Source organism: Canis lupus, chromosome 5 (genome assembly GCF_011100685.1).
Source record: "Canis lupus familiaris isolate Mischka breed German Shepherd chromosome 5, alternate assembly UU_Cfam_GSD_1.0, whole genome shotgun sequence".
NCBI lineage: Eukaryota > Metazoa > Chordata > Mammalia > Carnivora > Canidae > Canis > Canis lupus.
This window is the reverse complement of record NC_049226.1, coordinates 71,235,672-71,256,115: the sequence shown is the minus strand read 5'-3', so window position 1 is coordinate 71,256,115 and position 20,444 is coordinate 71,235,672. Positions and strand designations below refer to the sequence as shown.

Here is a 20,444-nt window from a genome sequence, read left to right as displayed (position 1 = left end):
TCTGGCTCCTGAGTCTGTGTGTTGAGCTGTCACACTGCGTGCCTCTCTGGGCTGCGCTGTTTGACCCTGACATCCACCCATAATCCAGGTCTTATTTGTGGGCAAATAGAAAGCCACAGGCAGAGCCATTTCACTGGGTCACCTGGGCTTGGACTGCTCCTCACCACACCCAACCCCCAGATGAGGATGCAGTGTCGCTGAAGCCAAAATGTGAGGATCTGAGACGGGCTAGATGTTTGCATGAATTGTGTGTGTGTGTGTGTGTGTGTGTGTGTGTGTGTGTGTGTGACTGAGTGGATGTGAATGTGAATATGTGTGTGTTTGAGGGTGACCTGTGAATATAAGGAATTAAGTATGTGTATCTGAGTATCTGAGCATAAGTGTGTGATTGTGAGTCTGAATGTGAATGTGGGTTTGAGGATATGTGTGAGTATGTGCTGGAACATAAGTGAGTGTGTATGTGGTTTTGTGTGTGACTGTAACCATATGTCTGTGTGTGTGTGTGTGTGCAATCATGTGGCCATGTATGAAGATAGAAGTGTAAACGTGCATCTCTGTATGTGTAGGACTGTGTGCTTACATGTATGTGTGAGAGTGTGAGTACTTATAAGTGTGTGTTAGTGTAGGAGTGTGTGTGAGTGAATATGTTAGTGTTTGTTGGTGTGTGTGAGTGCATGGGTGTGTTTGAGTGTGACTGTGTGTGTGTATGTGTGTGTGTTCCCCACATGCTATAGGACTATGGAGCAGCAAGAAATGGGTTTTCCACTCCATCATGATACCATCCTAGGAGGCCCTTCCCCTTGTGCCCCCATCAAGGACGCTGGGGCTGCCTCTCTTCTAAAAATGTACTGTGTGGGGTAGACATGTGATCTCTTCCATTGGTGGCTTATCTGAGATGAGACGGAATGCCCTGATTTGCAGGTGACAGGTGAGACTGAGGGAAGTTATGTACCCTTCCCAAGTCTCAGGGTTTGAAAGCGACAGAGGCAGGATTGGAAGGCAGGCTGCCTTGATCCAGAGCCTGTGCTCTGCCTCCCAGAACCTCTGGTCTCTGTAACTTTTCTTCTAGCTCCCTAGAAATGGTTTTAACCTCTTTGCCTCTTTTTCTTCATCTGCAAGATCTAGAAAGGCTGGTGTACGCTGGGTGTGTGGTAGCTGGGAGGTCTGCAGCTGGGCTGAGACACCTACCTGACTGCCCTTGGCCTCTGCATGCTTTTCTGGTCCCTCCCTCAGGGAAGCTTCCAGCACGCTGCCCACAGCCTGAAACAGGTCCTTGGTGGCCGCCTGGCGCCTCTGGTCTTCAGGATGGGCCTTGGAACACAGTGCCAACAGGGCTTCACTGGCATGCTGCAGAGCCCAAGTGGCCTCCCACTGGATTCCCCAAAGGAGAAGGAAAAGCAACATGAGCCCTTGCTGATAGACTATCCCCTACACCATTCAAAGGACAAGAAGGGAGCAAGGTGAGAAACAAGGTAGGAGAAATCTAGGCCCATTGCACAGGCTGCCTGTGTCACTGACTTGAGGTAGGTTCTCCTTCCCTACAATGTGCTAAATTCCTTCAGGAGAGTAGCCTCGTCCATCTCTGAGTCTTCCCAGAGTGCCTTCCACAATGCCTAGCACATAGTAGTAAATGTTCACTGAGTGGGGGATGGGCTTGGGTGGAAGGATGGAAGGATGGTTGGGTGGCAGATGAGTAGATAGATGGATGGATAGATGGACAAGACACTTGTTCAGTTTGGTAATTATGTATGTATTTGTGAGATTATTTGTGTAAAGTGTTGCTCTCCCCGTACTCTGAAAGTGCTGTGAGCAGAGACTATGTCGTGTGACTTGCTGAATTCTTGATGCACAGTTTTTGCACGGTACCTGATATATATTAGGCATTCAGGAAGCATTTGTTGAATGAATGAATAAATTAATGCATGGATGAGTGAATGGAAAGGTAGAGTGATGGATGTACATAGATGGGCACTGAATAGATGTATGTACATGGAGTGGATGGATGAGCAAATGGGTGTATAAATGGCAAATGTGATGTTAACAGCATCATGGCCCCAGAAATAAAGGTCAGCCTTGCTGGCTTCAGGCTGGAGAATGTGAGGGGCACAACCTCCTGAGAATAGGTGGAGCAGAGCCAGGATGGCTTTCCCCTCTTACTGACTAAGGGCTTCTTTTTCTAACCTTTTGTTACTATAACATGGGGAATATGGTGATTTAATTTGGGTTCTCCAAGAGGCAGAGCCTGAGGCAAGGGTTTAAGATGTAGGCAGGCAGAGTAGCTGGTGAGGTGGGGGGTGGGGGTCAAAGAAGAAAGAGACAGGAACTGGCAACTGGACATAGGTCTGATATGTACTAGTGAACTTGAGTATGTATGAAGTGGGGAACATGGGTAGGTTAGCAGCAGCATCTGGGGACACATTTAGTGTCACCCAGTGATTAGAGTCAGGTACCCCCTTGAGGTGCCACTGGCAGGTGGGGGAGTAAGGTATGTGAGCACACAGGCTATGACACCCAGAATGAGACACAGGAGCTGCAGGAGGACATCTTCTCTCTCGGCATCACTCATGTAGGATCATTGGAAAGAAGATAGTGGAAACCTTGGTGGCCCTGAGATTGAGGGACCTTTGACATGGGGGGAGTTGTCAATTACCTAGGGCAGAGGTGTGTGTCCCATGGCTTGGCCTGGGACAGCAGATGGGCCTCACTTACCTGGGCCTTGGGTGTGAGCTCCTCACTGTGGTGGGTCACCTCTCTCAGCACCTGGGCCAACCTTTGTACCTTCTGCATGTCCCCCAGGGTGGTAGTGACTGCAGATAGTGACCCCAGCACATGCTCTCTGACCTTGATGCAGAGGGAGGGAGATGGGGAGAGAAAATGTAATTTCAGTGGTTTGATGAAATGATTTCAGAAAGATTTGGGGTCAGAGCAAGTGACCAGGCTCATCTGGAGTTTTTCCAAACCTCATAGACCTCTCATAGGATATGTACTGGGCAGTGTAATGGCCTCCCAAAAATATCCACATCCTAATCCTTGAAACCTGTCAATATGTCACCTCACATGGCAAAAAGGACTTTGCCAAAACTTTTTTGGAGTTTTATTTTATTTTATTTTATTTTATTTTATTTTATTTTATTTTATTTTATGTGCTCAGTGTGGGGCTTGACTCACACCCCTGAGATCAAGAGTTGCATGCTCCTCTGACTGAGCCAGCTAGGTGCCCCTGTTTTGGAATTTTAATTAAGTTAATGTTCTGAGATAGGAGTGGATCTGGATGAACCAAGTGGGACCTATGTAACCACAGGGGTCTCTGTAAGAGGGAGGTAGGATGGTCAGAGCCAGAGAAGATGTGTGGATGGAGGCAGAGGTGAAGAAGAGGCTGGGGAAGGAAAGGAAAGGAAATGAGGAGGGGAAATTTGAGGAAGGGAGGGAGGAGAAGTGGAGGGAAGAGGAAGGAAAGGAGGAAGAATCTAAAGGTGCTGAGCTGCTGGCTTTGGAGATGGAGAGGAGTGTGGAGGCTTCTGGGGACCCTAGGGACCGTGCTCTCTGAGCTATGGAGCCCTAACAAGGGGCTCACTGGGGGCTGGTGTTGGCAGCTGCAGAGGAAACCTAAGAATATAATTTCAGTACTGCCCAGAACTTTCCACATTGATGAAACAGTCCTATCTCTGCACCGTCCACTCACCAAATGTGACTATTGAGCCCTTGAAATGTGGCCAGTGCAATCAGAAAACTGAATTTTTAAAACTTTATTTCATATTAATGCATTTAAGATAGGTGTAAGTACCTAGATACGGCGAATGGCAACCACCTGGCACAGCACAGATCCAAGTGAACAGTCCCCATCTTGCAGCCTCTTCCTGACAGCTCACTCAGCCTACCTGTCTGACAGCCTGTCTTGGCAGCTGCAGAGTCTGGGCATGTCTGCTGTTAGCTCAGGGTGCATCTAGGCTCTGGCTAGGATGGAGGAGAGAATAGGCCAGTGTATGAGGGGACTCTTGTCAGAATGTTCTGGAAGGAGAAATTGTGTTTGCTTTTACAAATCTTCCCTCCCTCCTTCCTCACTGTCCTGAAGGCAGCTTCCATGGAGATGCCACAATTCCTGACTCTCTGGCCAGTGGATTCACTCAGCAGGAAATGAGAGGGCAGGAGGAGAGAGAGCGAGAAGCTATTCTGGTGCTTCCCTCCCTCCACTGGTGAGTCAACTGCCTCATTCTTCAGAAGCTATTGCTTCCACCATGGAGCCCCTTCCATGCAGCTGCCCCCTCCAGATTCTGGTCACTTCAGGCTAAGCCCCAACTTGAATCAACAGAACTCTTCTTAAATTCTTCTCAGTTATCCTGTTAGAGTTTTACGCCTGCCTCCTGCCAGGACCCCAGTGTTTCACGAGGAGATCTTGGATCAGGCTGCCATAGTCTGTGTGCTCAGGGACCACAGGATTCCAAATGGAAGTCTGCCATAGCTAATGTTCAGAGTGAAAGCAACCAAGACTGAGAACAAGGGGTGGGTGGGTGTATGGAGGGGCTAACATGAAACAGGGCAGGGCTGAGAGTCTTGGAGGGCAGGAGGTGGATGGGGGAAGAGCTCGTCTGGGTTGGAACCTCATCTTCACCTCCACCTTAGAAATGTGGGCCTGGGCAAGCTGTTAAAATTCTCTAACCCTGTTTCCTCCTATGTGACATAGACAGGGATCTCACCATTTATCTCGTAGGGTTTTAGTGAGAATTACATATCCATGAAGATCTTGGGGTTGGCAGCACATAGTAGGTATTCAATAAATGTTAGCTATTTATCTATAAGTAGTTACTATGACAACCACCACTTCTTTGTATTAAGTACTTACCACATGTCCTATACCATGCTAAGTACTTTCATGCAAACCCTTCAGGGACCAGAGAAGTCCATCTTTTCTTCTCCATGCGCAGCAGGTGTATGTGATGCTGTGTGTGTGTGTGCATGTGTGTGTACCTGCACCCACACAGGTTCATATAGCAGGTACCAGGAGTGGAAGTAGTCCTACGCTCTGTCATAGTTGTTTGTCATGTCAGGTTGTAACACATGAAACGGCCATTCTGTGGATTACAACTGGTTGGATGTTGGTAATTTCAAATGGCTTGACCTAACCTTATGAGGAAAACACTATTTATTATCCCATTTTCCAGATGGCGAAACAGGCTTAGAGAAGTTCATTCACCAGCCTGTGATGGTATAGATGGCAAATGACAGAGGTGCAATGACATCCAGGGTCTAACCCCAAACCATGAACTATATGAGAGTGGCCAGGCCACTTTTCTCCTCTGTTGTCATCTTTGACAGGAAGGACTGGAGCGATACTCTTAAATTCCCTCCTGCCCTGGAAGCCTTTGACGCTGTGAGGCAGAGCAGGGAAAACAGGTTCCCGTCATTTTAGGTCACTCACCAAGAAAGGACCAGAGGGGGAGGTGATGTCAACAGCTAGGCAGATACTGAGGCTTCTCCACAGCTCCGTGAATTCCACTCCCCACCCTGAATGGCTGTACAGACCCTGGGGCCCCAGTAACAACCTAAAAAGGGGCCCGTCTTGAGCACCTTCTGTCTGACATCCATGTTCAGCAGCTGCCTGCAGCCCTGTCCCTGGCTCTCCAGGTCCAGGATGGATGACACAGCCGTGGCCAGCTGGAAGAGCCGTTCAGGGTCCCGCTCGCCTTGCAGAGTGACGGTGACATTCTCCAGCACTGCGGCCTGGAATGCCACGTTCTCAACACAGATGTCTCCAAGTCCCACCTAACAGGGAAACCAGAAGCACGCTCAGTGCAGGGCAGACCTTGGCTCTCCAGTTCTTGTTCCAGAACCCGGAGCCCGAAGTCACGGTATCATGTGGCAAATCAGAGCAAGGCTGGAAGGCCTCACACTTAGTGTGGGGTCTCTCCTGAGGCTTGAGGGCAGCTGGGCCCACTTGTAGCAGGCGGCCAAGCCCCACTGAAAGCAAGCCTTACATGAGTCACTGCTTCTCCCTCACAGCCCTCCTCATCAGGCCCCCAGTCCCTTTCTGCTCCACCTGACCTCCCATCCTTGAAATTTACCCAGATTTTGTTCAACCCCTCTGCCTTGTAACCCTGATAGTTGATTTTGGTCCTCCTTCCTCTGGACTCTGATGACCCTGGTCAGACTCATCCCTGGATCTTTGTGCTCCAAACCTCCAGGGCCCTACCCTTCTGCTGGCCACTGAGATATAGGATCTGCAAAGGTAGAGACCATGTTTGTTTTGTTCACAGCTGTGTCCCCAGGACCTGGCACATTGCAGATGCTCTGAAAATACTAGTTGAAGGAATGAATGAATCAGTGACTCAATGTGGTCATGCCCTTGGCTTCCTTCAACATAGCCACCTTCTTGGTGAGGTTCAGTTGGGTCAACAAGTTTTCTTTTTTTTTTTTTTTTTTTTTTTTTTTTTTTTTTTAACAAGTTTTCTCAATAAAGAAACAAAAGACAGCCACCACCCACCTTCACCACTGCATGGGCCTGCTGTTTGTCCCCTGCGAGATTGGAAACAGAAATGACCACCGCCAGCATGAAGTCATTGTTTACTTTCCCAAGTGGCAGATAAACTGATGAGAGAGCAGGTTCAGGGCCACAGTGTAGACAGGAACCTAGTAAATGGAAACTGAACAGTTAGGGGGGCATCTCCAGACCCCAGGGAGACTGGAAACCCATTGAAGTAGAGCCTGACGACAAGGGCACAAAAGACCCAGCTCATGAAGGCATGGCAAGCACTCGGGGACTCCATGCTTTCAGAGAGAAGACAGCCGTCTATACTGATCCACCAGCCTTTCTAGGTAATTGCAGGCTGCTATGACTTGGGAATAATTTTACTAGTATCCATAAAAAATTTTAAAAACTTTTCCTCCTTGCAGGCTTAAAAAAAATTCAAGGTCATAAACCAAATTTAAAAAGGAAGAAGAGATCTTTAAAATTAGCTCAAAACATATCCAAGCTCACTCACAAGTCAGTTCCTGTACCAAGACCTTCCCAGGCTGGTGGATCTAAACAGCCTCCCCCAGCCCCACCCTCAGCCTCTCCCAGAAGTGGATGGCTGGGACACTGTGCCTGGGGCTAGGGGAGTCTTCATTCTGCAAACCTCTCTCACACATGGAGCACGGTTTTTGTAGCTCCCACAGGGAGACAGGCCCCTGTTTTGGGAGAGATGGCGCCTAGCAGTGGAAGGGAATGCATAGCCCTGGGCCAGTACCTGACTCCAGACAGAAGCAGTACTCCAGGGGACCCAGGGCCGAGGATGTGTTACAGAAGATGGTGAAGCCCGTCAGAATGGTACCCTCTTCTGGAGTGATGGTGCATCTGGGCACCTCCGGGGGAGGCAGAGAGCTGATCACGTAGGTGTCCTCCCCATAGGCATGCCTGGTCACTGCTGAGGAGTGAAGACAGAGAGTGTTTGGGGGACCCTGTGAGTCACACAAACCACCATGCTTCAGGATCGCCCTGGGAGCTTGTTAAGCATGCAGATTCCCAGGCCGATCTCCTGACCCCGACCTCCCTGGAGGTTCTGGGGTGGGGCTCAGTAATCTGAATATCTAACAATTCCCTCTGATGCAGGGTATCCTGGGGTCTCACTTTTTTAAGAGCCAGTCCTTCTGTAGAACAGGGCTAATATTAGTCGCTTCCTTGCAGCTTTGGTGAGGAAGAAGTATATTGGGAAACAGAATGACTTGCTCAAGATGACTGAGCTTGGAAGGGCCATGGCCAGAATCTAGAAACAAGGTGACCCTGCCCAAAGCCTTGCTCTTTCCAGGCCTCCACCTGCACCAGCATCCCACACCACCTGGTGTTTCAAAAACAGTATATACCTGGAAGAGCCGGGCATAAAGAGAATTTAATCAGTTAAAAATGGATTCCTTAGCATAGACCTAATTCAGAAGGTTTAGGGCAAGGGCAAGCCTTGGGGTATTTATCTGATTTTATTTTTAAAGATTTTATTTGTTTATTTGAGAGAGAAAGAATGAATGGGAGAGAGAGGGAGAGAATCTGAAGTGGACTCTGCACTGAGCACAGAGTCCAATGGGGGGCTCGATCCCACAACCATGAGATCATGACCTGAGCTGAAACCAAGAGTCAGATGCTTAACTGAGCCACCAAGGCACCCCTGGAGTGTTCATTTTAAACTGGAATCCCAGGTTGTCCCCATGTGGGTGGTCTCTGGGCCACTTTGAGAAAAACTGGATCAAGTGAACCCATCTGGAAGAGAATAATCACTCATCATTTGTCATTTTGATAATCTACCTTTCCCACCACACAGGGCTTGTTTAAAGTGAGAATCTTCCTGGCAGGACATGCACCACCCCAGAATAATATGTCACATCCACCCTGCATAATGCCATTCAGAGTCAGGAAACTGAGGGATGGAGAGTTTAAATGCCTTGCCTCCCAGGTAAAAAGTGATGGTGATGGGATTAACACCAGAGCCTGTGTATGGCCCCTGACCCTGCACTGAAGTCCCACATTTCAGGGCTTCATGTTTGTCTTGGTTCACTTTCTGGGCAAATGGGATCTGTGACAGGAGACTGAGGGGAGGCCTCCACACCTGTGGCTTTGATCCGGATGGCCTGGCCCCAGGTCTGCAAAAAGGAGCTGTTCAGCCGCAGTGTAGAGGTGTTGCTCTCAATGAGGATTAAAGCACTTGGCCAAAATCCCTGGAATCTGCAGGCAGCTGGGAGAGGCTCAGCCTGAAAGAGAACACCATCCAGAGCTCCTAAGGCTTCCACCTTGATGCTGGACCCCAGCAGGGCCGTGGCTTCAGACCCCTAGGAGGCCTTCCAGATTTGTCTCTGCTACAAAGGCACCGAGTGCTTACCTGGGACACACCAAATACCCAGTCTCCAGCCTTGTTTAGGTGTTTGTCTGAGGTCAGCTTCCCTTGTTGGAAAGCCTGTGACTTTTGTGCACAGGTCCTTTACTGAGAGAGGCCTCTCAGGAAAATCAGAGGGGAGAAGGAAGTACAGTAGGGCAGAGAATGAAACTAGGGAGAGAAGTGGCTTCAGGAGGTGTCCAGCCAGCCTCAACTGGATCCAGCAGGGAGTGTGAGCCCCACCACAGAAGCTGTCTCATTCAGAGGCAGGGTGGCTGGGCCATTAGACCCAACCTCCATTGATTACTGGCCGGCAGTCACTGCCCAGCAGCTGAGGATAGGTGCATCAGCCTGGGAAGAGGAGCTGGGCTGGGGACTAGCAGCATCTGCTGTGAGGTTTCTCCATTGCTTCTGCTCCCTTGCATCTGTTCTCCCTTATGACCAGTGCCCTCCTTTTCCTCTGGGGAACACCACCATCCCACCTCCCCAACTCTGCGGGCTCTGACCCACCCCCAGCTCAGTACTGGCCATGTGACACAGGCCATGTGATCGCCAGTGTCCTCACCTTCTCCAGAGAAGTGTCCTCTAAATACCAGTTGAACATGGCCACTGGGGAGTCATCCCCCAAGGTGACTCTGAGAACAATGTCTTCACTGGTATTTGCTGGCCTGCAGTTCTTCTCACAGCTGAGAGGGAGACAAAATGGAGTGCAGAAGCTCACTCAAGCCTCGTGGCTTGCTCTTTTGTCTGGTTCTTCTCAGGTCCTTTGCAAAGGTGGCAGAGGGCCTTTTTTTCAAGTGAAAAATAGAATAAAAGCAACCCAATGCCCCAACCAAAACCAGAACATAGTGTTGGTCATGGAGATGGAGTGATCTGTGCCTGCCCCAACTCCCACTCATTCCCTATGAAAGACAATGGTATGGAAAGTGCATGAAGCCCAGGGTCCTCAGATCCTGCCTCATATGAAAGGTCACCTTGCATGAGTCACTTAAATTCTCTGAGTCTCAGTTTCCTCACCTGCAAAGTGAAGGGATAAACGCAGATGATATTTCCGTGATTCCTTCTAGCTCTAACAATAATAAAGGAATGCTATGGTTTTATCGCATGTAGCCACAGGTTATAAATTATTTGCTTCATTATTCACTTATCCAGTGCTTACCACCACCCTGTGAGTGATATATCAGAATCCCCTATCATAGACAAGCAAATCAGGCTCAGGGTGCCAATGTGATTTGTCCCAGGTGACATGACTCTTGAGTGGGGGAAGGGAACATGAACCAGACTGTCTACATTCAGATCCTGGGCCTTCTCTATAGCATCCCTGCCCACATCTGTAAATAGACCCTTCGTCCACCTCTCATCAACTCCCAGTTTGAGGGAGACATCTCCTTGTTGGGACCTAGTTGATAGACCAAGCTACCTTGAGCTTTCACCTTGACTACTGCAAGAGCTCCAGCAATCTCTGGGAACCCTCTCTTGCCTGCCTCCAACCTGCTCTCTACTCTGCTATCACAGCATTTTGAAGTAAGACGTGGTCACGTCCCCAGCCTGCTTGCAACTAACTCTTGGATGGCTTTCTAGAACTCTTCAAAATCATGTCTGTGGCACAACCCACAAGTTTCCACCAGAGCCAGGCCCTGCCTTTTCCCCTAGTTTCTTCTTGCCCCTCTCTCTCTCCCTCCATACTTGAGCCACACCAATCTCTTTCACTTCCAGCTTATTCTATGCTCCCTCCCTCTGCCGCTCAGTTCCCTCTGCAGCCCACTTTCCCTGCCAAGTTAATTCCTCTTCCCTGTTCACATCTCATCTGGGGAATGGCCTTCCTTGACCCTGAGTCAGGGAAGTTGTCATAGAGGTGAACCATCTCCCTCCATTTGTTGGGGTGGATCATTGCTGACCACCAGGGAGTGCTCCCTGTGAGAACTGTGACCCAGTCTACTGGGCCACCACTGTTAAGACTTAACCCCTACACCAGTGCCAGCCAGCTCTTCAGTAAATGGAGGCTGAAAGGGTGGCAGCACAGCAGAAGTTTGCTCTCTTGCCCCCACCTGACTCGAGGCCTGAGTTCCAGGGGGGCAGACACATAGAGGCACTGCTCCTCCTGGTTCTCCAGCTGTCTGCGTCTCCAGGTGGCCAGGCGCAGGGTGATGGCAGAATTGGGTGGTGGCAGGCAGGATGGAAGAAGCACCAGCTCCCTCTGGTCTGTGCGGAGCAGCTGCCTCTCAACACAGTAGCTCCACTGGGCCCAGCAACGTCCTGAGAGAGAAGAGCAAATGCTGTTATCCATCCAAGGACCTCTGTGATTTGGAGTTTTTGGAAGAAAAGTCATAGATTAGAAAAGCAGCTCCAAAGAGGGAGTTTGATTTTTAAAAACACTCTCACTTGCAGGGTGCAGGAATGCTACTGGGAAGGATGCTTCTGGGGAGATGAGTGGCACTTCACTCTGAGTCTGAGCACACCTGCAGCATATGTCAGCTGCTTTTGCCCCAGCAATTTGTATTGATGAATGAATGGGCAGGCATATATAGCAGGAGAGAGGCCAGGAGATTAAACAGCTGTGCCTGGGAGAGCATCCAGGGCAGTTTTTTGTCCCTTGTGTAACTCTTACTCCACGTGGAAGCAGTTGTCCTCAGCTGTGTGTCTCTGTGGGTATCTTGGGGACCTGGGGGCTATATCTCCATCTGGGAGGCTGCATGTTATCTCCTGCTTTATGATACCAGCTCAGTAAATCCCTGTATCCTTTGCCCTTCATCTCTGTTGATTGATGTTTATCCATCAATCACTTTGCTTCCTCTTCCACCCAGTAGAGTATGGAACATGATCTAGGGTCAGGCCATCAGCTCAACCACCGTAACTCTATATTTGTATCCTCTATGAATTCTGATAATGAGAATTAATTCTGATAATGAGAATTAATATTCAAAAGGATGTCCTGAGCACTTACCAATGGATTATCGAAAGGCTTCAAATTTTACTTGATTTTTGACCCTTTTTCAAAATTCTTTTATTTTCTCAAAACTTATGAAAGTTCACTACAGAGGCAAATAGAGATAGAACTACAAGGATGCTCATTACAATGTTGTTTATAAAGGCAAATAATGCAAAACAACCTAAGTGTCTAAAAATAGGGCACGAGTAAATAAATGATCGGATACCAACTAGTCTATTATGCAGTTATTGTGAAATCAAGATGGAAAGGATGGCATTAAAATATACAGGATATATTGTTCAAAGAAAGAAAACTAAAATAATATGTACAGTAGGCATGGCATTCATTTCCAAAAGAACTTGTGCCTAGCTAGGATATAACCCTATAGAAAGGAGGACAACCATTTCTACATAATGGGTACTGGTGCTACCCTTTTGGTTTGTCTGAAAATACCTCCTCACTTCTAGACTCTCTTCCCAGTGACATACCAAGGGGAAGGAAATGAAAGGAGGGATCCACCCAGAGAGGAGGAGTTGTTTTATTTCATCACTGATGTTGTTTGTGGTGAAAATAAAGCAGATTGACTTTTAGGATTAATTACTGTTCTTTGATTCTCTGTAAGTCATGCACCTCCTTGTTGCCTGCCTTCAGGTTTACCTCTGCCTCGGTTTGCCACTGCTTCCCCCCACCTCCCATTTCCATGGAATTCTTAATCCCTGCACATGCAAGGTACACAAAATGTCAGGCATAAGTAATGCCTGTCTGAAGGTTAAAAAACAGCAAAGCTGACCCCTATCCATTACTTTGTGTTGAGTTAGGACAGTTCTAGAACTCTACAGCCACCTACCACATGACCACTGGAAGCGTAAATCCTTGCCACTGTCTGGCCAGCCCAGAGTCACAGTCGTGAAAGGATCCACATACTGACCAGGTTCCACATACACCTGCACATCCCCTTTCTCTCTCTGCAGAAAAAGCAGCTGGCTGGTGAGACGCCCCTCCACAGTTGGTACCCCGCCGCCCACCCCACAGCAATCTGTGCCAAGGGTAGTCACAGCATAGGGCATGGAATGGGAACAGACCCTGTATGATGCACCTGGCTCACCTCTGGAGATGAATCACAGGGTAACTAACATTATTATTATTTTTAAAATAAATTTATTTTTTATTGGTGTTCACTTTGCCAACATATAGAATAACACCCAGTGCTCATCCCATCAAGTGGCCTCCTCAGTGCCCGGGACCCATTCACCCCCACCCCCCACCGACCTCCCCTTCCACCACCCCTTGTTCGTTTCCCAGAGTTAGGAGTCTCTTGTTCTGTCTCCCTTTCTGATATTTCCCACTCATTTTTTCTCCTTTCCCCTTTATTCTCTTTCACTATTTTTTATATTCCCCAAATGAATGAGACCATATAATGTTTGTCCTTCTCTGATTGACTTATTTCACTCAGCATAATACCCTCCAGTTCCATCCATGTCGAAGCAAATGGTGGGTATTTGTCGTTTCTAATGGCTGAGGAATATTCCATTGTATACATGGACCACATCTTCTTTATCCATCATCTTTCGATGGACACCGAGGCTCCTTCCACAGTTTGGCTATTGTGGACATTGCTGCTAGAAACATCGGGGTGCAGGTGTCCTGGCGTTTCACTGCATCTGTATCCTTGGGGTAAATCCCCAACAGTGCAATTGCTGGGTCGCAGGGCAGGTCTATTTTTAACTCTTTGAGGAACCTCCACACAGTTTTCCAGAGTGGCTGCACCAGTTCACATTCCCACCAACAGTGTAAGAGGGTTCCCTTTTCTCCACATCCTCCAACATTTGTTGTTTCCTGCCTTGTTAATTTTCCCCATTCTCACTGGTGTGAGGTGGTATCTCATTGTGGTTTTGATTTGTATTTCCCTGATGGCAAGTGATGCGGAGCATTTTCTCATGTGCTTGTTGGCCATGTCTATGTCTTCCTCTGTGAGATTTCTGTTCATGTCCTTTGCCCATTTCATGATTGGATTGTTTGTTTCTTTGCTGTTGAGTTTAATAAGTTCTTTATAGATATCTGATACATCATTTGCAAATTCTTCTCCCATTCTGTAGGTCGTCTTTTAGTTTTGTTGACTGTTTCTTTTGCTGTGCAAAAGCTTCTTATCTTGATGAAGTCCTAATAGTTCATTTTTGCTTTTGTTTCTCTTGCCTTCGTGGATGTATCTTGCAAGAAGTTACTGTGGCCAAGTTCAAAAAGGGTGTTGCCTGTGTTCTCCTCTAGGATTTTGATGGAATCTTGTCTCACATTTAGATCTTTCATCCATTTTGAGTTTATCTTTGTGTATGGTGCAAGAGAGTGGTCTAGTTTCATAGGGTAACTAACTTTAATCGGAATTCAGACTCAGTGCTAAGGGTCCGCCATGCATCCAACTATTAACAGAGCCTGCTCTGGGCCAAGCTCCATGCTTGATGCCTAGAGATACAGGAATAGAGACCTAGGTCTTGCCCTTAAGTTTGGGAGGGAAGACAGACAAGGCAACAGACCATTAAAACCCAGACTGCTAACTGCTACGGGGGGGGGGGGGGGGGGGGGGAGTGGCAGAGGATTATGAGAATGTGTAAGAGGGAGGCAGTGAGTTGAGAACATGTGTTCCTCTGAAGGTTTGATAGCATTCGATTCCTGGGTTGCTGTGGATTAAATGAGAGAAGCCAGTGACATACTTCCTATTGTGTCTGGTGCAGAGGAAGGCACAGAGTTGTGACTCTGCAAAGCAGATAGTTGGCAAGCTTTGCCAGAGGACAGGACCACAGAGCTGTTGTGAAGGAGGAGTAAGCTTGCGGGTTTTAGGAGAGATTGGCAGGTATAAAGTGTACTCCTGGTAGGACCTATTAAATGGCCAGGCCTAGAGGGCTTAGTTTGGTGTAACAGGAGGCTGCATAGAACAACTCAATCCCTAGTGGTCTCCCATGTCCTGAGAATAAAACCCAAACCTACCTAAGACCTCATGAGATCTGGCCTAGGTCCATCCCACTGTAATCTCCTACATGCTCCCTCTCCCCTATAAATCTCAGGCCAATTTCTAGTCCCAGGGCCTTCATATCTGTGCACCCAGAAAGCTCTTGTTCTGCTTTCTGGCATAACTGACTGTCTTATCTTCAGGTCTACACTGGAACATCACCTTCCGAGAGGCCTCATCTGATCACATTTGCTAGGCCACCCTGTATTGGCTGCTGTCACTGTACCCTGTTGCTTCTAGTTAGACACTTATCACAACTCTTAATGAGATGCTAATTTGGTGACTTCACCGACTAGGACCCAAGAAGTCAAGGACATGACTGTTTATGCACCTTTGTAGCCCTCGTCCCAAACATCAAGCTTGGGACATTGTAGATGCACAGTCTTCATTATTGAACAAGTGCGTGCACACTCTATGTCAACAGCAGAGTTGAAGACTCAGTCTTGTTGTGAAAACTGTGGAACCTGGGCCTGTTTTCTAAGTTAAGCATTAATAGCTATAAATTTCCCTCTGAACATTGCTTTAGTTGCATCCCACAAATTTGGATAGGTTGCACTGTCATCACTCAGAAATATTCTTAAATCTTCCTTGTGAATTTTTTCTTTGATCTGTTAATTTTTTTCAAGTGTCCTGTTTAATTTCCAAGATGTCTAAAAGGTATGTACATATTCCAGATATCTTATTACTGATTTGTAATATAACACTGTTCTGGTTGGAGAACATGCTGGTTTGATTTCATTCCTTCTGGATCTCCTTTCAAATGGAAGAAACCTCTGTGCTTCCTAGTACTCTGGCTATTAGCACCAGAAAACCCAAACTCAAAACTAAAGCAAAGTATTTAGACATCTTTTTTCTCGTGAGGTTAAGTATTTAAAAAACAAATACTCACATTCTTTTCCTTGGCCTTTGTTCTAAATGATCCTTGGAGACTAGAAGGAGCTATAAACACAGTGGGAACAGGTATCAGACTTTGGTAGTGTTTATAAGGTTGCTAAAGGGCAGGGTCAAAGGGTATGCAAGATGCCCCAGGGGACCCACCTGTCTTGGAAGTGAGTTAGGGAAATTTAGCAAACATTCAGGTCATAGAAATGGGTAAAAAATCAAACCATCATGTCCACAACTGGACTAAAGACACCTCTTTGGTTAAGAAAGAGGTAGGCAGTTGCCAATGCAGATAAAATACACATGTAGAGACAGACATGTGACTGTATGCTATTAATGGTTAACTATCAATTGAGGCGGGGAGTGGGGAACTCTAATTTGTTGTGTTTGCTACTTTCTGTGGCATTGGTATTCCTACTAAGGCAAATTTCAAGCTACCAAGCTGACCTCAGTGAACGTAGAGCAAGAGATGGACAGAACCAACTCTGACAAGTGGCTCGGAGCCAGCCTCAGCACATCATGGTGTATTTCTGGGTCCTTCTATTGGCCTCTTCCTAGCTATGTGAACCCGGGAGGGTTAGTTATTCTTTCTGAGTCTTAGGTTCCTCACCCATTACAGAAAAGCAATCCCTATTTCTCAAGGCTCCAGGAGACCTGAATGTTGTGCTTATATACCATTGCTTTGTAATCTGTACACATATGTAAAGAGTATTAGTGTATCAAGTTAAAAAATGGAAAATGTGCATGCAATTGATATGCTCTGAAAAATACCATAATGTGAATATCATTAGTGTCTAATTAAAGTGTAGTAATTGAAATAGAAATATGTTTTATCTGCACTGGCAGATCTACATGAGTCTCTAGGCCTCAGTAACCTGGTTATTTTAAGATCTGGGTTCCCTGATTTTTTAAAAATTTCTTTCCAATGCATTCTCATTCGGAGAACTCTAACTTCGAAGGTCTGAAAACTATATACAAAGTAAAGCTAAGATGCCAGACACAGAGGCCTTTATTAATCTTAAGAAGGAAGATGGTCCAGTAACCCTGAATGAAGAAATCAAGAGAAATAATTGCTGCCTCTGATCTTGCCATGAATTAGATGAGTGGCTTTTGGAAAGTCAGTTAATCTCTCTGGTCCTGAAATTCCCTGTGTGGAAAAGGAGCCCTGTGGACAGTAGCAAGGACATTTGATGTTTTTTTCCCCCATCCAGGCATCTCTGCCCCCTTCTTTTGGTAATAGCACTTTTGATAACAGGTGACATTTTCACTGGGGAACCATCCCTCCCCCATTCCCAATCCTTGGTTTGAGTGAAGCCAAGCCTGCGTCGTGTTCCAGGTCGGCATGCGATTCTGATCTGCCCAAACTGAATACCACTTTCCCCTGGCCTCAGCACGTTCCTGGAGGGAACGTCAACTGAGCTTGGACTGGTAAGAGGCAACCTCAGGACTTCTGGAAATATCCACAAAGAGGCATTCCTTATCTGGGGTTAAAGACTGAAGCCTGGGGTCCTCCAGCTGCTTGGGAAGAGGGAATCAGAATGAAGCTAACATAGAACCAAGAGATGGGAAGAGACAGATTTCTGATGACATTGAGTGACTGGATCCAGCTGTGCCTAAAGCCTGAAGTTTTCCTTTTCTGAGTTGATAAAATTTCTCTTTGACTTGAGCCAGTTTGAACTGCTTTTCTATCCCATGCTACTCAGAGTCCTAGCAAACAAAACTGCAGTGAACTTTAGGCTCTGTGACTGCTACTGTTGGCTGCCTTCCCAGCAGCAGCTAATACCCCACCCTTATTCTTGTTCCCAGAATCCACCTTGTCCCACAGAGCTGGAGGTGCTGAATACCTGCTTCTCAGCATCCCTTATAGCTGAGGTGCATGACCCCGCTGAGGTATCTGAGGGGAAGGTTGCTGGGGTCTAATGGGGAAAACATCCCACCCCACCACCCCATAATAAGAGCTATAGAGAGGGGAATGGGCTTGTGCAGCTGCTAGATAGTGCTGGGCTGACATGTGATGTCTGGAGCTGCAGCAGCAATGTTGATGAGACACAAGCCTAAGGACAAAACAGCAGCTCTAAGGATGGCAGGATGGACAACAGAGTGAGCCTGGGTCCTTGCTGGTGTCACTGAGCCACTGAACTACTGGAACTACTGGAACTACTTACCCCCTAATTTCGTAGTATGTGGGGTAATGGAGACTTGAACCTAAAGCCATCTTGGTTAGGCTTCCTGCTGCTTGGAGGCTAAAGTAGCATAAATAATGCAGACTTGGATGTTTTAGAATTCTGTAACAATGGTTGAATGTTTTACTGTATGTATCACTTCCCCTTAACATCTATAGAGCAAGGTAAGTATTCAGAGCTCTGTTTTGAAGAGTCCCTCACTGGATGCCAAGCAAGTGCAATGCCCCAGACTCCTGGTCATGAGTTTTATACTCCCATGCAGAAATTCCTTGCCTGTGACAGTGATGCTTCCGACTTCCAAACTCAAGTTTGAAAAGGCATTCCTCACCATCACAGTGACCAGAAAGGTGCCTGCAATGCAAAGGATGGAAAATTATGGGGATTGCAATAAATTGTTTAATTTATGCTGGACAGCTCTCTCAGCATATGCTTCTCAGGCCCACTGATGGCAGCATTTGAATCTTCTATCCTTCAAGCATTTGATGAACTCCTGTTGTATACCAGGCATGGTGCAAGGCTTTGGGGACACAGAGATAAATGAAATGTGGTCTTTGTCTTCAGGGTCCTTATAGTCTACTAGACATGCAGGAGACCAAGTGCCAAACCACAGGAGGAATTGCCATAGGGGCATTGTGGACACAGGGCAGAGGTCACTTCATGGATCATGGTTCACAGCAGGGCTAAAGCTAGAGTTCAAAGTACAAGTAGTGCTCATTAGTCAGGTTAGAGAAGAGATTCCAGCAGAAGGAAAGACATGACAGGATTTTTTTAAAGATTGAAGGGTAGGGACGCTGGGGTGGCTCAGCGGTTGAGCATTTGCCTTTGGCTTAGGGCATGATCCTGGAGTCCCAGGATCGAGTCCCACATCGGGCTCCCTGCATGGAGCCTGCTTCTCCCTCTGCCTGTGTCTCTGCCTCTCTCTCTCTCTCTCTCTCTCTCCCTCTCTGTGAGTGTGTGTGTGTCTCTCATGAATAAATAAAATCTAATAAATAAATAAGATTGAAGGGTAGATAAGGGAGAGAAGGATTTGTAAGATTTATTTGGGGTATGTGTGTATCCCACCTCTTTTCCCTCAGGGTGGAAGGTGATGGGTGCTACTTTCTCTTCTCAAATCTAGAGGGAAACATTAGAAGGGACCCTTGGGAAGGTGGATATGTGTTCTTTGAGGTTGAGGACTCCCATGGAAGGGTTCCTTACTCATGTCCTTTAAGGATGCTTTCTGACAGGGGTAGGTGGAATGAGAAGGAGAGAGGGAGGGAGGAAAGGTCTACATTCCTGCAATTGTTTGGAAATAACTACAGTCGCTGGTAGCAGACCAAAGAAAAGGTAAGAATTTTCTATAGACCAGATGTTTGTCTCAGGGAGAGGGTATGCTGGAAAGGGTAGTGAGAATGAGAACAGAGGGTGACCCTGTTGATGATCCAAAAGAGGCAGCAGCTGGGCACATGTGGCCAGCTGAGGGAGAGTCATCACCCTTCATCCTGGGAGCTGAGGAACATTGCAGGGACCTCAAAAGCCCATAGAAGCTCTCACAAGAGGCAGCTGCAAACATCTGCTAGGCCTTGAGAGCAAGGCCGGCCAGGACTGGGCCAATACCACCAAGTGAGGGCCTTCCTGTCCTACCTGGTTCCCTCTCTTTCCTCCTCACCCCCTTCATCCCTGGAGTCCTCCAAATCTGTTTTTCTTGTGGAGAGAAGACTACTTCTCATCTAAGAGTGAGCCAAAAACTCACAGGGCCTGAAGAGATGTTATCTATTATCCCCTGCCAAGCAACTTTTATAGAAGACAAAAAATAATAATAATTTGTGTTTGAATTATAGCCTATATATTGTGTGTATTTTCCATTGTCATTTCATTTTATTTCATTCTGGATTCTCCCTGTTTCAAGCTAGACCTCTGATACCTGGCAAAGTTCCAATGTTTTTCTTCTCAAATCTGTCATTTAACCTGCTATTTCTTTTGCCAGATCTGCTCCAGAGGAGGGCTTGGTAGCCCCACACCTGCACAATGTTGCCCCATTTCCTGCATACCTGCGGGGGACAGGGTGCCAGGTGGGCTGGAGACTCTGCGACCCTCATCACATTCCTGCCTCCTGACTTCACCACACTGCCCTGAAGGACTCTCTGTTCTCTCCAGATTAAATGCAGATGTCTGCTATGGTCTCCTCCCCTAGTGGTGCCAGCCAGTCTGTCACCCTGTTTCTGTTCCAGCCAGCATCGTGACACTTCCTCTCTTGTCCCTCCCCCTCCTACCCTTGTTTTTACCTCTGTCTCTCCCAAGGGCATGGACTAGTTTCCTGAACCACACTCTCCTCTAAAAATGATGGAATAGTTGGAATACTCCATCTCCCTTTTAATGGTTCTCAGGGGGAAGATTTTGCTGTCCAAGGGACAGTTGGCAATGTCTGGAGGTATTTCTGGTTGTGATGACTAAGGGGGCAGGGGCTCCTGGCATCTAGTGGATAGAAGTCAGGGATGCCACTAAACATCCTACTTTGTGCAGGACAGCCCCCACAACAAAGAACGATCCAGTCCCAAATGTCAGAAGTGCCAGAATTGAAAACTCCTGTGACTCTAAGCTCTATAAGGGCAGATAATATGTATCTTCCTTATTTT

At 47.2% G+C, this 20,444-nt stretch overlaps 1 protein-coding gene and 1 long non-coding RNA gene across 2 annotated transcripts in view; one reads left to right on the top strand and one right to left on the bottom strand.

Annotated features, from left to right (window-relative positions):
- The window catches only part of PKD1L2 (polycystin 1 like 2), a 57,972-nt gene extending 45,120 nt beyond the window's left edge, over positions 1-12,852 (bottom strand). Inside the window, exons 1-9 of the mRNA XM_038538211.1 lie at positions 12,611-12,852; positions 10,883-11,090; positions 9,400-9,520; positions 8,571-8,712; positions 7,224-7,400; positions 6,479-6,624; positions 5,566-5,760; positions 2,710-2,841; positions 1,189-1,371 (exon numbers count right to left, since the gene is read on the bottom strand). Coding sequence (XP_038394139.1) covers positions 1,189-1,371; positions 2,710-2,841; positions 5,566-5,760; positions 6,479-6,624; positions 7,224-7,400; positions 8,571-8,712; positions 9,400-9,520; positions 10,883-11,090; positions 12,611-12,830 — 1,524 coding nt within the window. The 5' untranslated portion in view covers positions 12,831-12,852. The remainder of the gene's footprint in view (positions 1-1,188; positions 1,372-2,709; positions 2,842-5,565; positions 5,761-6,478; positions 6,625-7,223; positions 7,401-8,570; positions 8,713-9,399; positions 9,521-10,882; positions 11,091-12,610) is intronic.
- LOC119871940 overlaps positions 1-20,444 on the top strand; it is a 47,563-nt gene that overhangs the window by 26,404 nt on the left and 715 nt on the right. The window lies entirely within an intron of this gene.